Source organism: Carassius carassius, chromosome 18 (genome assembly GCF_963082965.1).
Source record: "Carassius carassius chromosome 18, fCarCar2.1, whole genome shotgun sequence".
Classification (NCBI taxonomy): Eukaryota; Metazoa; Chordata; class Actinopteri; order Cypriniformes; family Cyprinidae; genus Carassius; species Carassius carassius.
In genome coordinates this window covers 990,001-1,002,500 of record NC_081772.1, presented here as the reverse complement: position 1 = coordinate 1,002,500, position 12,500 = coordinate 990,001, and the positions used below count along the sequence as shown (strand labels likewise).

Here is a 12,500-nt window from a genome sequence, read left to right as displayed (position 1 = left end):
TTCATTGTAATGGCTGTATATATACACATATCCCTAAACGAAGTACATTTCTGCAGCTGTTATTATGCTTAAATGAAAACAAAGGAGGCAGTGGTATTTGATATCCTATTTCTTTTTATTGTAAATATACAGAGAGGAAAATTGCAGTAGCCATGGTCAGCTGACTGAAGTTATCAAGTACGCTGCTGTTTGCAGATTTACCGGACTTGCTCGTCGCGGACATCACACTCCCGAGACGAATGCACAAAGTCTGAACTACCGAGGAGGATGCATGCCCAAAATCAGCGCACTTTGTATTGAGAAACGCGCGCAGAGCTACGTCACCAGTCTATTTGCCTAATCTTCCCGGTACTTTACACCGCGGTGGAAACGCAGAAAGCAACAGGTCTGGGGGAAAAAAAGTTCCTGGTACAAATGTTCCGGGTAATTTCGGTGGAAACGCGGCAATATATTCTGTTACACAACCTTTATCTCAGTTTTATTAACTTTAGTGCTTCACTAAGTTGTCTAGGCAAGATTTTTTAGTTTAGTTTGTGATTCCCTGTGATGCCGTTCCGGTGACAGGTGGATGTGTCCGGAGTGCCGTGGGATTTCTTCATCAGCTCTCAGCTCCGGTCTCGACGGTCCGGTGACGAGCCCAAGCGTGACGTCCAGATCTGCTGTCATGTGTTCGAGGACGGCTGCTTGACTCTCTGGAGGATTCCTCACGGAGAAACCCTTCAGGTTCGTCTCGCTGCGTCCCCGTCTCGTCCTCCTCATCCACACGTCCTCCGTCAAACCTCTCTGTCTCCATCTCTCCTCGTCCAGGATCTTCTCGCTGAGCCCGTTGCTCGAGACGATGTTTCTCTGCTGGTCGTTCTGTTGCTGGAGCTGGTGAAAGAGTTTCATTCCTGTCGAGTGGTTCACGGAGGCCTGAAGCCAGAGTCGCTGTACTTTTATCACACGTATGTGAATATAACACATGCATGGCTTTTGTATTGATGCTTGTTTCTAAGCTGATCTTCCTGTGTTTGTGTCTGCAGGGGCATCACAGCACTAGATTTCTCAAGCTCGGTGGATCTGCAGCTCCAGACTGACGTCACAACAGCACAAGATCTTCCTTCAGCTCAGAAATACATACAGCAGGGTCTCCTGTCGCCTTCTGCATCGCCCTATCACGTACATTCAGCCCTCTATTCATCTATTTTAATTTATATATATATATATAATACATTTTTTTAACAATTTTTTTTTATATTTATTTATTTGATTATTATTCTTTTTTTAATTTTAATTTTTTTTTTTTTTATACAAATGTAAAATCATGTCCCAGTCACTTTTTCTTGGTTAAATAAAATTACTTGCACTATTAGAAACAGAAAAAATTATATATATTTTTTATTATTTTTACATTTACAATGTAATCATTATTCTGCTTATTAAAGCCAAGTATGAATTTTATCAAGTTAAAGTTTTTAAGCATTTTACATTATATTCCAAAATAATAACTCAAGGCAGCAACAATTCATCGGTCATCAAAGCTCACTAAATATTGATCACAGACTGAGATTTTCTTCTCATCCAATATTTTGAGGCACTTGCCTCCTCCATAGTTTTATGTATAAATATTTATTCATTTTGTATTGAACTTTTTTTATATATATTTTAATTAAATTTTTATTTTTATTATTCTTAGATATTTATATTAATTTTGTATTTTTTAAAATGTGTATTTTTATTTCTGTACATTATTTATTTGTGTTATACGCATTTTTATTTATATTTTTATTTTATCTATTGCATTAATTTTTTTTATTAATCTGTTTTTGATTTTCTTTTATTTATTTTTTTTATTATTTTTATATTCAGGGTTCGGCGTTATTTCATGCTTAATATTGTTTCACTGTAAAATGTCACGTTAAATAAGTTTCATGGCAAATTTAAAACGCAGTAGTGAATCATCTTTAGAGCAGGACAAGAGTCAAGTGTGTAAAAGCAGTATTGCATTTTATTTGCGCGGTTGTTTCTGCTCTCTTGCGACAGGTCGATCTGATCGGCGTCGCAGAAATTGTTCACATGCTGCTGTTTAATCGGCCGATGAAAGTGACTCAGGAAAACTCGGCTTGGAGTTTAGATGAAGGATCCGGATCTCAGAACAAGTAAGAACATCATCACTGTATAGAAATACATGTTTAAGACATGCTTCACCCCAAAATCAGCCTTTAACTTATTGAAATATGTCACAGTTATGTAATATTAATAATGTGATTGTGGTGCATGCAGTGAAATGAAATGTGATGTTTTTTGTGAGTTTAACCCATGCATGCACTTGTTTCCCAGCGTTCCCGTTGAGGCTTTATGGAAGGACTTTTTCCACATGATTCTGAATCCAGAGGAAAAGTCTCCGGAGCTGGTTTTGTCTGAACTCATCCGTAACGTGAAGAACAGCTGATGAAGTCAAGCTGCACTCATTCGTTGTGCAATAATGCCATTTGTTAAACAACAGCTCCGATTATGAATTGGTGGCTGTGAAATTAATGTTATATATATATATATTGCTTTTTACATATTAATAAACTATTTTCACATCGTAAGAGTTTTTTGAATTAAGAAGATCTGATTAATCTCAGAAGTTTAGAGCGACTGAAAGCGTTAGTCTTTGTATTAAATAATGACTGAAGCTATGAGAGGTTGTATATAATGAATCAAGGGTGTATGACACTAAATAATATCACTATCTTTTGCTTTTTATGAAAATGGTGCTACATGATTAAAACATTTGTATTAATTTCATTGTATTAAGAAAATATTTAGATATAAATAAAAAAAAAACTATATATCATAAAAAAATAAATGTTCAGCCATCCACCAGGTGGTGATGGAATCTAAGGTTTTCATTGGTGAGCACTACTCAAAGCTCTTCTTAGTTTAGTTATTTTGTCCTCCGGAGACCTGTATTTTAGGTTCAGATTATTAGACTGTTTGGAATCTCTCCAGTTTGCTTTGGAAACCTGAAAATCAATGCACAGATCACCAAAATGAGAGCCATTCTGCTGTATGGCAGTGATATTACAGCAGTTATCATTCAGTTCATTTAAACTCTTCATGTTTTCATCATTGCATTCTTTGATTGCACGGTGCACAGGAGTTCTTGCTTATTAACATTAGTTAAAACTAGAAATAGCAACTAGAAACTTTAATAAAAATGTGTGTCTGTGAGTTTGAGTTGTATGTGTGTATCTGTGTGTGTGTGTCTGATGCGTGCGCATCTGTGTGTGTGTGTGTTTGTGTGTTAGAGAGAGTATGTGTATCTGTGTGTGTGTGTGTGTGAGAGAGAGAGAGAGAGTGTGTGTGTGTGTCTATCTCTGTGTGTGTGTGTGAGAGAGAAAGAGAGAGAGAGTGTGTGTGTGTGTGTGTGTGAGAGAGAGATAGAGAGTGTCTATCTCTGTGTGTGTGTGTGTGTGTGTGTGTGAGTGAGAGAGAGGGAGGAAGTGAGTGAGTGGGAGAGCGCGTATGTGTGTGTGTAAGAGAGAGAGAGAGTGTGTGAGTGTGTGTGTGTGTGCCTGTGTGTGCCTGTGTGTGTGTGACCAGCGTCTTGCAGCCATGAACTAGCTCACATTACAGCTAACAGCCAAAACGTTAGCACTAACACCTTGCATGAAAAACACCTACACAGACACACAATAAACATAACTGAACTTTGATGAGTTTAACTACAAAGCAGGGACTTATAAAAGTATAAAAAGTTGCTTTCTTCTGCCACAGGGCTCTGCTTCCTCACATGTGGGAAAAAAAGCTAAACTGAGGATGTGTGAAGTCTTATCAGGTGATGTGTAACTTGTTCCTTATTTGAGAGACTGGAAGTGTTACATTGACAAATTACTATAAAGAGGAGCATTTTACTAAATATGTTAGTGCCTAAAGTGGAGATGTTAGTGCCTAAAGTGGAGATGTTAGGACCGAAAGTGGACATGTTAGTGCCTAAAGTGGAGATGTTAGTGCCTAAAGTGGACATGTTAGTGCCTAAGCTGGAAATGTTAGTACCTAAAGTGGACATGTTAGTGCCTAAAGTGGAGATGTTAGGGCCTAAAGTGGACATATTAGTACCTAAAGTGGACATGTTAGGACCTAAAGTGGAGATGTTAGTGCCTAAAGTGGAGATGTTAGGGCCTAAAGTGGACATATTAGTACCTAAAGTGGACATGTTAGGACCTAAAGTGGACATGTTAGTGCCTAAAGTGGACATGTTCGTGCCTAAAATGGACATGTTAAGACCTAAAGTGGAGATGTTAGTGCCTAAAGTGGACATGTTAGTGCCTAAAGTGGACATATTAAGACCTAAAGTGGACATGTTAGTGCCTAAAGTGGACATGTTAGTGCCTAAAGTGGAGATGTTAGGGCCTAAAGTGGACATATTAGTACCTAAAGTGGACATGTTAGGACCTAAAGTGGACATGTTAGTGCCTAAAGTGGACATGTTCGTGCCTAAAATGGACATGTTAAGACCTAAAGTGGAGATGTTAGTGCCTAAAGTGGACATGTTAGTGCCTAAAGTGGACATATTAAGACCTAAAGTGGACATGTTAGTGCCTAAAGTGGACATGTTAGTGCCTAAAGTGGACATGTTAGTGCCTAAAGTGGACATGTTAAGACCTAAAGTGGACATGTTAGTGCCTAAAGTGGACATGTTAAGACCTAAAGTGGACATGTTAAGACCTAAAGTGGACATGCTAGTACCTAAAGTGGAGATGTTAGTACCTAAAGTGGACATGTTAGTGCCTAAAGTGGACATGCTAGTGCCTAAAGTGGACATGCTAGTGCCTAAAGTGGACATGCTAGTACCTAAAGTGGACATGTTAGTGCCTAAAGTGGACATGTTGGGACCTAAAGGGGACATGTTAGTGCCTGAAGTGGACATGTTAGTGTCTAAAGTGGACATGTTAGTACCTAAAGTGGACATGTTAGTGCCTAAAGTGGGCATGTTAGTGTCTAAAGTGGACATGTTAGTGCCTAAAGTGGACATGTTAAGACCTAAAGTGGACATGTTAGTGCCTAAAGTGGACATGTTAGTGCCTAAAGTGGACATGTTAAGACCTAAAGTGGACATGTTAAGACCTAAAGTGGACATGTTAGTGCCTAAAGTGGACATGTTAAGACCTAAAGTGGACATGTTAGTGCCTAAAGTGGACATGTTAGTGCCTAAAGTGGACATGTTAGTACCTAAAGTGGACATGTTAAGACCTAAAGTGGACATGTTAGTGCCTAAAGTGGACATGTTAGTGCCTAAAGTGGACATGTTAAGACCTAAAGTGGACATGTTAAGACCTAAAGTGGACATGTTAGTGCCTAAAGTGGACATGTTAGTACCTAAAGTGGACATGTTAGTACCTAAAGTGGACATGTTAAGACCTAAAGTGGACATGTTAGTGCCTAAAGTGGACATGTTAGGGCCTAAAGTGGACATATTAGTACCTAAAGTGGACATGTTAGGACCTAAAGTGGACATGTTAGTGCCTAAAGTGGACATGTTCGTGCCTAAAATGGACATGTTAAGACCTAAAGTGGAGATGTTAGTGCCTAAAGTGGACATGTTAGTGCCTAAAGTGGACATATTAAGACCTAAAGTGGACATGTTAGTGCCTAAAGTGGACATGTTAGTGCCTAAAGTGGACATGTTAAGACCTAAAGTGGACATGTTAGTGCCTAAAGTGGACATGTTAAGACCTAAAGTGGACATGTTAAGACCTAAAGTGGGCATGCTAGTACCTAAAGTGGAGATGTTAGTACCTAAAGTGGACATGTTAGTGCCTAAAGTGGACATGCTAGTGCCTAAAGTGGACATGCTAGTGCCTAAAGTGGACATGCTAGTACCTAAAGTGGACATGTTAGTGCCTAAAGTGGACATGCTAGTACCTAAAGTGGACATGTTAGTGCCTAAAGTGGACATGTTGGGACCTAAAGGGGACATGTTAGTGCCTGAAGTGGACATGTTAGTACCTAAAGTGGACATGTTAGTGCCTAAAGTGGGCATGTTAGTGTCTAAAGTGGACATGTTAGTACCTAAAGTGGACATGTTAGTGCCTAAAGTGGACATGTTAGTGCCTAAAGTGGACATGTTAAGACCTAAAGTGGACATGTTAGTGCCTAAAGTGGACATGTTAGTGCCTAAAGTGGACATGTTAAGACCTAAAGTGGACATGTTAGTGCCTAAAGTGGACATGTTAGTGCCTAAAGTGGACATGTTAAGACCTAAAGTGGACATGTTAGTGCCTAAAGTGGACATGTTAGTGCCTAAAGTGGACATGTTAGTACCTAAAGTGGACATGTTAAGACCTAAAGTGGACATGTTAGTGCCTAAAGTGGACATGTTAGTGCCTAAAGTGGACATGTTAGTGCCTAAAGTGGACATGTTAAGACCTAAAGTGGACATGTTAAGACCTAAAGTGGACATGTTAGTGCCTAAAGTGGACATGTTAGTACCTAAAGTGGACATGTTAAGACCTAAAGTGGACATGTTAGTGCCTAAAGTGGACATGTTAGTGCCTAAAGTGGACATGTTAGTGCCTAAAGTGGACATGTTAAGACCTAAAGTGGACATGTTAGTGCCTAAAGTGGACATGTTAGTGCCTAAAGTGGACATGTTAAGACCTAAAGTGGACATGTTAGTACCTAAAGTGGACATGTTAGTGCCTAAAGTGGACATGCTAGTGCCTAAAGTGGACATGCTAGTACCTAAAGTGGACATGCTAGTGCCTAAAGTGGACATGTTGGGACCTAAAGGGGACATGTTAGTGCCTAAAGTGGGCATGCTAGTACCTAAAGTGGAGATGTTAGTACCTAAAGTGGACATGTTAGTGCCTAAAGTGGACATGCTAGTGCCTAAAGTGGACATGCTAGTACCTAAAGTGGACATGCTAGTGCCTAAAGTGGACATGTTGGGACCTAAAGGGGACATGTTAGTGCCTAAAGTGGGCATGTTAGTGTCTAAAGTGGGCATGCTAGTACCTAAAGTGGAGATGTTAGTACCTAAAGTGGACATGCTAGTGCCTAACGTGGACATGCTAGTACCTAAAGTGGACATGTTAGTGCCTAAAGTGGACATGTTAGTGTCTAAAGTGGGCATGCTAGTGCCTAAAGTGGACATGCTAGTACCTCAAGTGGAGATGTTAGTGCCTAAAGTGGACATGTTAGGACCTAAAGTGGGCATCTTTTCTACCCAAAAGATACCACACCAGTGAGAGCTTTTGTACTTTTTTTTCTGAGAGTGAAATAAACAATTCTTTGTGACTGTATATAGTTCTCAAGTTGGAAAAGACATTTAGTTCCTAGTCAACCTTAGTTCCCAGGACATCTACTAAATGGATTAAAATGCTGATAAAGACGAGAAGAGATGAGACCTAAACACATGACAGTGTGACTGAAATGTTAAAGTGTTAAAAAAATGCAAAACGTTTATACTCTAGCACATGTAATAGATTTTTTTAAATTTCTCTGCCTTGCATTTGGAATAAAACATTATTGCATGATCGTATCAACCATTATCTTAAACAACACCAACAAAATAGTACCAAAACATTATCATGAAGCAGAAATGTGATGAACACACAGATGTCCGGACTCCCATGGATCTCATGTACTGTGTGGGTGTGTGTTAATGTTTGACCTCCAGTGGGAGGAGTTTGCAGATCTTTTGCTAGTTAAATGACTTCTGTCTGTAGAACAGGAAAGATTGTGACGAAGAGTTATTCTTGTTGACCAGACTAACACCTGATGGGTAAGTGGCTTGTGTTAAGAATAAATTCAGAATAGCACTACCATATATTTTGTAATAAGTTACATAAATGTTAGAACAAAATGTTCTTAAAGCAAAGTTCTGATGACTTTATTAATATTTGATACAAGTAATGTGGAGGAAAATCTTTCTGCGATCAACTGAGAAGCTTATAATCTCAGAAAGTTTATTGCTTTATAAAATGGCAAAAGCAGATTAGTTAGGATAATGATGATGAAAAGGGTTTTGATCTCACGTTTGATTTCATGTTCATCTCTTAAGCATCATTGCATTGCATTGTTTGGATCATTTCAGTCTCGTATTATTGGAGATATCGAGCGACGACTGATATTTAGATCGTTTTATGTCAGTATCCACTGTACTGTTATTAAGATCTCACTCATTTACATCAAAAGCATCAGAATTTAATCACATTAATATCAGCATCTGCACCAAATGAATAAAATCCTCCATATTCTCACAATAAGAGCCATAAAAGCCTTATGTATCAAATCTGATTTTGACAAAATACATAAATGCACACTTTTTAAAGATTCTGTAAACTGTTCCATAAAAAAAAAAATGTCATGCCCTATCGAATTATTTTTTAACCCTTACAGTGAATATTTGATAGTTATCATGTGCTTCTTGGGAAAACTCCTCCAGTTGTGTAAATATTTGTATAATATCTATAATAACTGTGTGACTGTACATCGTCTCTTAGATTTTATTTAATGTTTACTTAATCTCAAGTAACAAATATATATATATATATATTAATTTATATTTTATAATTTATGTTTATTATTATATTTATTTATAATCAATAATATATTAAATATAATAACCCTATTTAGAATTTGCTGTACTGGTATTAATTTATAGTGAGTTAAATAAACATTATTTAACAGTATTTAGTTTATGAAAAACAATAAATAAATTGCAGTAATTAAAATAAGAGGGAAAAAAAACCTCAAAAGCAGAACGTCCAGTGATGAGAATATTGAGGAAAAATGTGATTTACTTTTTCATAATGCATAAATGATCATTCTTGTCTTTTCGTTTGATTCTGACGTGATCCAGATGTTTTAATGAGATGAAGACATTATGTTTAGCTGTAGGTGCTTGTAAAGTAACAGTATATTCAGCTGCTGGATCACTCATAGCATTGAAATGTTATGAATTATTGTTTGATTTTCTTGATTTCTATCGCTTGTGTCTTGCTCCAAACCAATGCGTGTTAAGGATCTTTTGCTTGTCTAAACAGAGCGTGACATTCCTGAACATGGGTTTTGCATGAACTTGGGCTTGATGAAGAGGAGAAACGGTTTAAGGTGATTTCTATATATAAGCTATATATCTGTATGAGAAAAATATATGAACTATATTGGATGTAACTCGTGTACAAACACGTATTATTATCTCTCTGGAGGCCTCGTGTCAAGAAGTATCCTGTAATTATATTATTTGTGGATATATATTCTGCAATTGCATCTTAAAATCTATGAATGTTGTGTTTGTTTCTCATAACTGGGTTAATTTATGAATATTATGCCTAAAAGATGTCGCAAATTCAACTAGTCACGTGACTGGGGTCATATGATGTTGCATTTATGCAGTTTAAGGTTCAAAAACACATTATTTTCCACATAATCTACATTATTGCTTCTCCTCTATTCACGTGAAATTAGATGCTTGCATGATATATTTTTGCATGCACTTTAATAAATCTCCGCTGTCAGGGAATGCTACATCTTACGAGTCGTAAACGTTCTTTTAATGACGTTCTCAAAATGTTTTCTGATGCGTTATTCTTTATAAGTTTTTGAAATGTTACTTGTTTTAAATGTCACCAGTTGCTTCAGAACATTCAAAGAACTGTTAAATGTAACGTTAGAATGTTGGCAAAATGATATAAAGTGGAGTGTTCCCTTATTGTTCATATATAAGATGGGTCATATATAACATTGTTCATATATAAGACGTTTTAGATTAGTTCAGGAAACATTCAGACATAAAGTTTTGATAACTCTCTGGGAATGTGAACGTTCTTAGAATACGTTATTGTTATAAGACATCTGACAAGGTTCTCTCAAAGTCTCAAACAAACGTTCTTCAAAGGTCTCTGGGCTTTAATAATGTTCCATAAACGTTAACACAAAAATGTTATTTTATATATCATTCATGGAAAGTATTTCTGAAACATGTCAGTTGACGCTCATCGACTTCTTTTAAACTTCTTTTATTGATTGAAATGTTGCTACTTTGTTTCAGAACTCTCAGAACATTCAAATGTAACATTGTGTTTGAAAAGTTACAGATTCTTCCCTAAACATTTGGATATAACTAAGAAACTACGTTTGAAAGCATTAAAAAAATGGACGTTTTGAACATTCAGAGAACATTTAAATAACATTTTCATAACTCACTGGGAACGTTAGCGAAATTTATTTTAAGACCAATTTTGCACATTTTCTTCCAGTAACATTAATAGAACATTCGTACAAAGTGATCATGTGTTTAATAATGTTCTCAAAAAGTTGGCATAAAAATATTATTTATATAAATATTTATGGTATGTTAGTGGGATGTTCGTCAAACATTCTTAAATGTTATATTGCTTGTTTCCGAGCATTCAGAGAACATTCAAATGTAACATTTCCTCAGTGTTGGCAAAGTGATACAATGGAATGTTCCCTTAAAATACATTTGTAAAATATTTAAAATAAATAAAGAAACGGGATGTTCAAGGAACATGCAAATAATATTTTCAGTGGAACTCATTGGGAATGTTATCAGAATGTTCATGTTTTGCCAGCTGGACACATATAGTTTCTCAACTTTCTTCTGAAGGATAAGACGTGTTCAATAAGACTGAGTAAACATGGCAAAGATGGGCGTTCCTGCCCTGTTTAATGTAGTGTACAGGCATGCATTTCAGCCAAAACAAAAAGTAGAAAATCTGGTTTTCACAGCTAAATACGCTCTTGCTATTATAGCAAGTGCTTGTGTTGCATGTGTGCGCTGGTATCAGATCTATCCTGGCGTGTTCAGATGTAGGTCAGGCCCTTTCTGTGGATGCTGTCGTGTCACGACGTGTAACTCTCAAACTCTTCATCAGCGTTCATGTTGACGCTCCTCATCTGTCATGTGTTTCCCTCCACACCCGCTGATCAAACAGCAGCGAGCAGCGGATGAAGATAACCGGACTCACACACTGTGTTTGTGTCCTGATCAGGGTCTGCTGACAGAGGAGATGAAGTGAGGGAAATCAAACACAATCCACAGGTAAGACTGGAGCTCGTTCAGACACAGATGATAGAAACAGGCTTCAGGTGTACATGTTAGTTCAGTTGATGTATACTGACATTTATTTACTGCTTCTATACATATATATATATATATATATATTTACACACTAGCAGTCTTTAAACAGTGAGATTAAAAAAAAAAAAAAAAATGCTCACCACGCCTGCATTTATTTGATTAGAAATACAGAAAAAACGGTAAAAATGTGGAATATTATTCTAATGTAAAACCTCTGTTTTCTGTGTTAAAGTGTAATGTATTTCTGTGATGCTCCGCTGTATTTTCAGCATCGTTCCTCCAGTCTTCAGTGTCACATGATATTTTACTGCTCGAGAAACATTTATTATTAGTTATATTTATATTAGTTATATATATATATATATATATATATATATATATATATAGTTATATATAATTATATGATCAGTAAGTCATGGCAACTTATGTTTTTGTTTGAAAAAAATTTAGCAATCTAAAAAATATATATTTTTAATTATGGGATTCATTTAGTCATGTTTATATAATTTAAGTAGAAATGACTTGATTAAGTTGATGATAATACTTAAAAAATGAAGGCAGCTTCAAGTTTTTAAGTTGAAATATATGGGGATTTTTACTGTGATTGATATATATATATATATATATATATATATATATATATATATAAAATACAATTAAAAAAAAAAAAAAATTCTATAAATATTTAGATTGATTATTTGTTTAAGTATGGAGCCCTGCATGACATACTAGAAAAATCGATCAATTGTGTGCACGATTTACTAATTAATAATGTCCATGATTTATTTTACTGCGTGTCATGTGCAGGGCTCCATATTAAAGCATGTGTATTTCTATATTTAATATCCAATATACACTTTTTATATTTAAATATAACATAAAAACAAGATTACAATATTAATATTTGAGGAACGTGCCCGAAATTCTGGAACTATTTTATAGTTATTAATTGCCTTTTTTGTAAAACAGACTTTATACATAAACATAATGAATAAAAAAGCCTCCTGGCGGAATGAAACCGATGCATTTGCGTGTTTAATCTTGTTGTTTGGCTTATTTATTGCTCACTGTTTAATGTTCACTAGTGAGCAAATATTGATTGACAGCTGTGTGGTATATGGAGGTCTTCTGGCTTGTGTTTGTGCAGCTTTAGTTCATGTACAGTATGTTTAACCATCTGAGCTGGAAATGAAAGTGTTGATTACAGCGCACGCTCACTATTGCATTAGATGTGTCTGCTAATGCAAGTCTGAATCATACAGAAACACACTCTTTACCTTCCATTAAATATCAGAGATGATTTGACTGACCACACGAGGAAGTGCAGGCTTTTATAGGTTAACAACATCGAAGAACATCTACTGTAAGATAAAGAGAGTCATCATAAATATGCATGTTGTTTTTATTTGATATTTGCAATGAC

The 12,500-nt window shown here is 36.1% G+C and overlaps 1 protein-coding gene across 2 annotated transcripts in view; it reads left to right on the top strand.

Moving 5' to 3' along the window:
• The window catches only part of LOC132092047 (mitotic checkpoint serine/threonine-protein kinase BUB1 beta-like), a 43,727-nt gene extending 41,154 nt beyond the window's left edge, over positions 1-2,573 (top strand). For both annotated transcript variants that reach the window (XM_059498108.1, XM_059498107.1), the window contains exons 13-17: positions 565-723; positions 808-944; positions 1,023-1,158; positions 2,023-2,138; positions 2,320-2,573. In XM_059498108.1, the coding sequence (XP_059354091.1) occupies positions 565-723; positions 808-944; positions 1,023-1,158; positions 2,023-2,138; positions 2,320-2,431 (660 nt within the window). In that variant the 3' untranslated portion in view covers positions 2,432-2,573. The remainder of the gene's footprint in view (positions 1-564; positions 724-807; positions 945-1,022; positions 1,159-2,022; positions 2,139-2,319) is intronic.
• Positions 2,574-12,500: the final 9,927 nt, after the last annotated feature.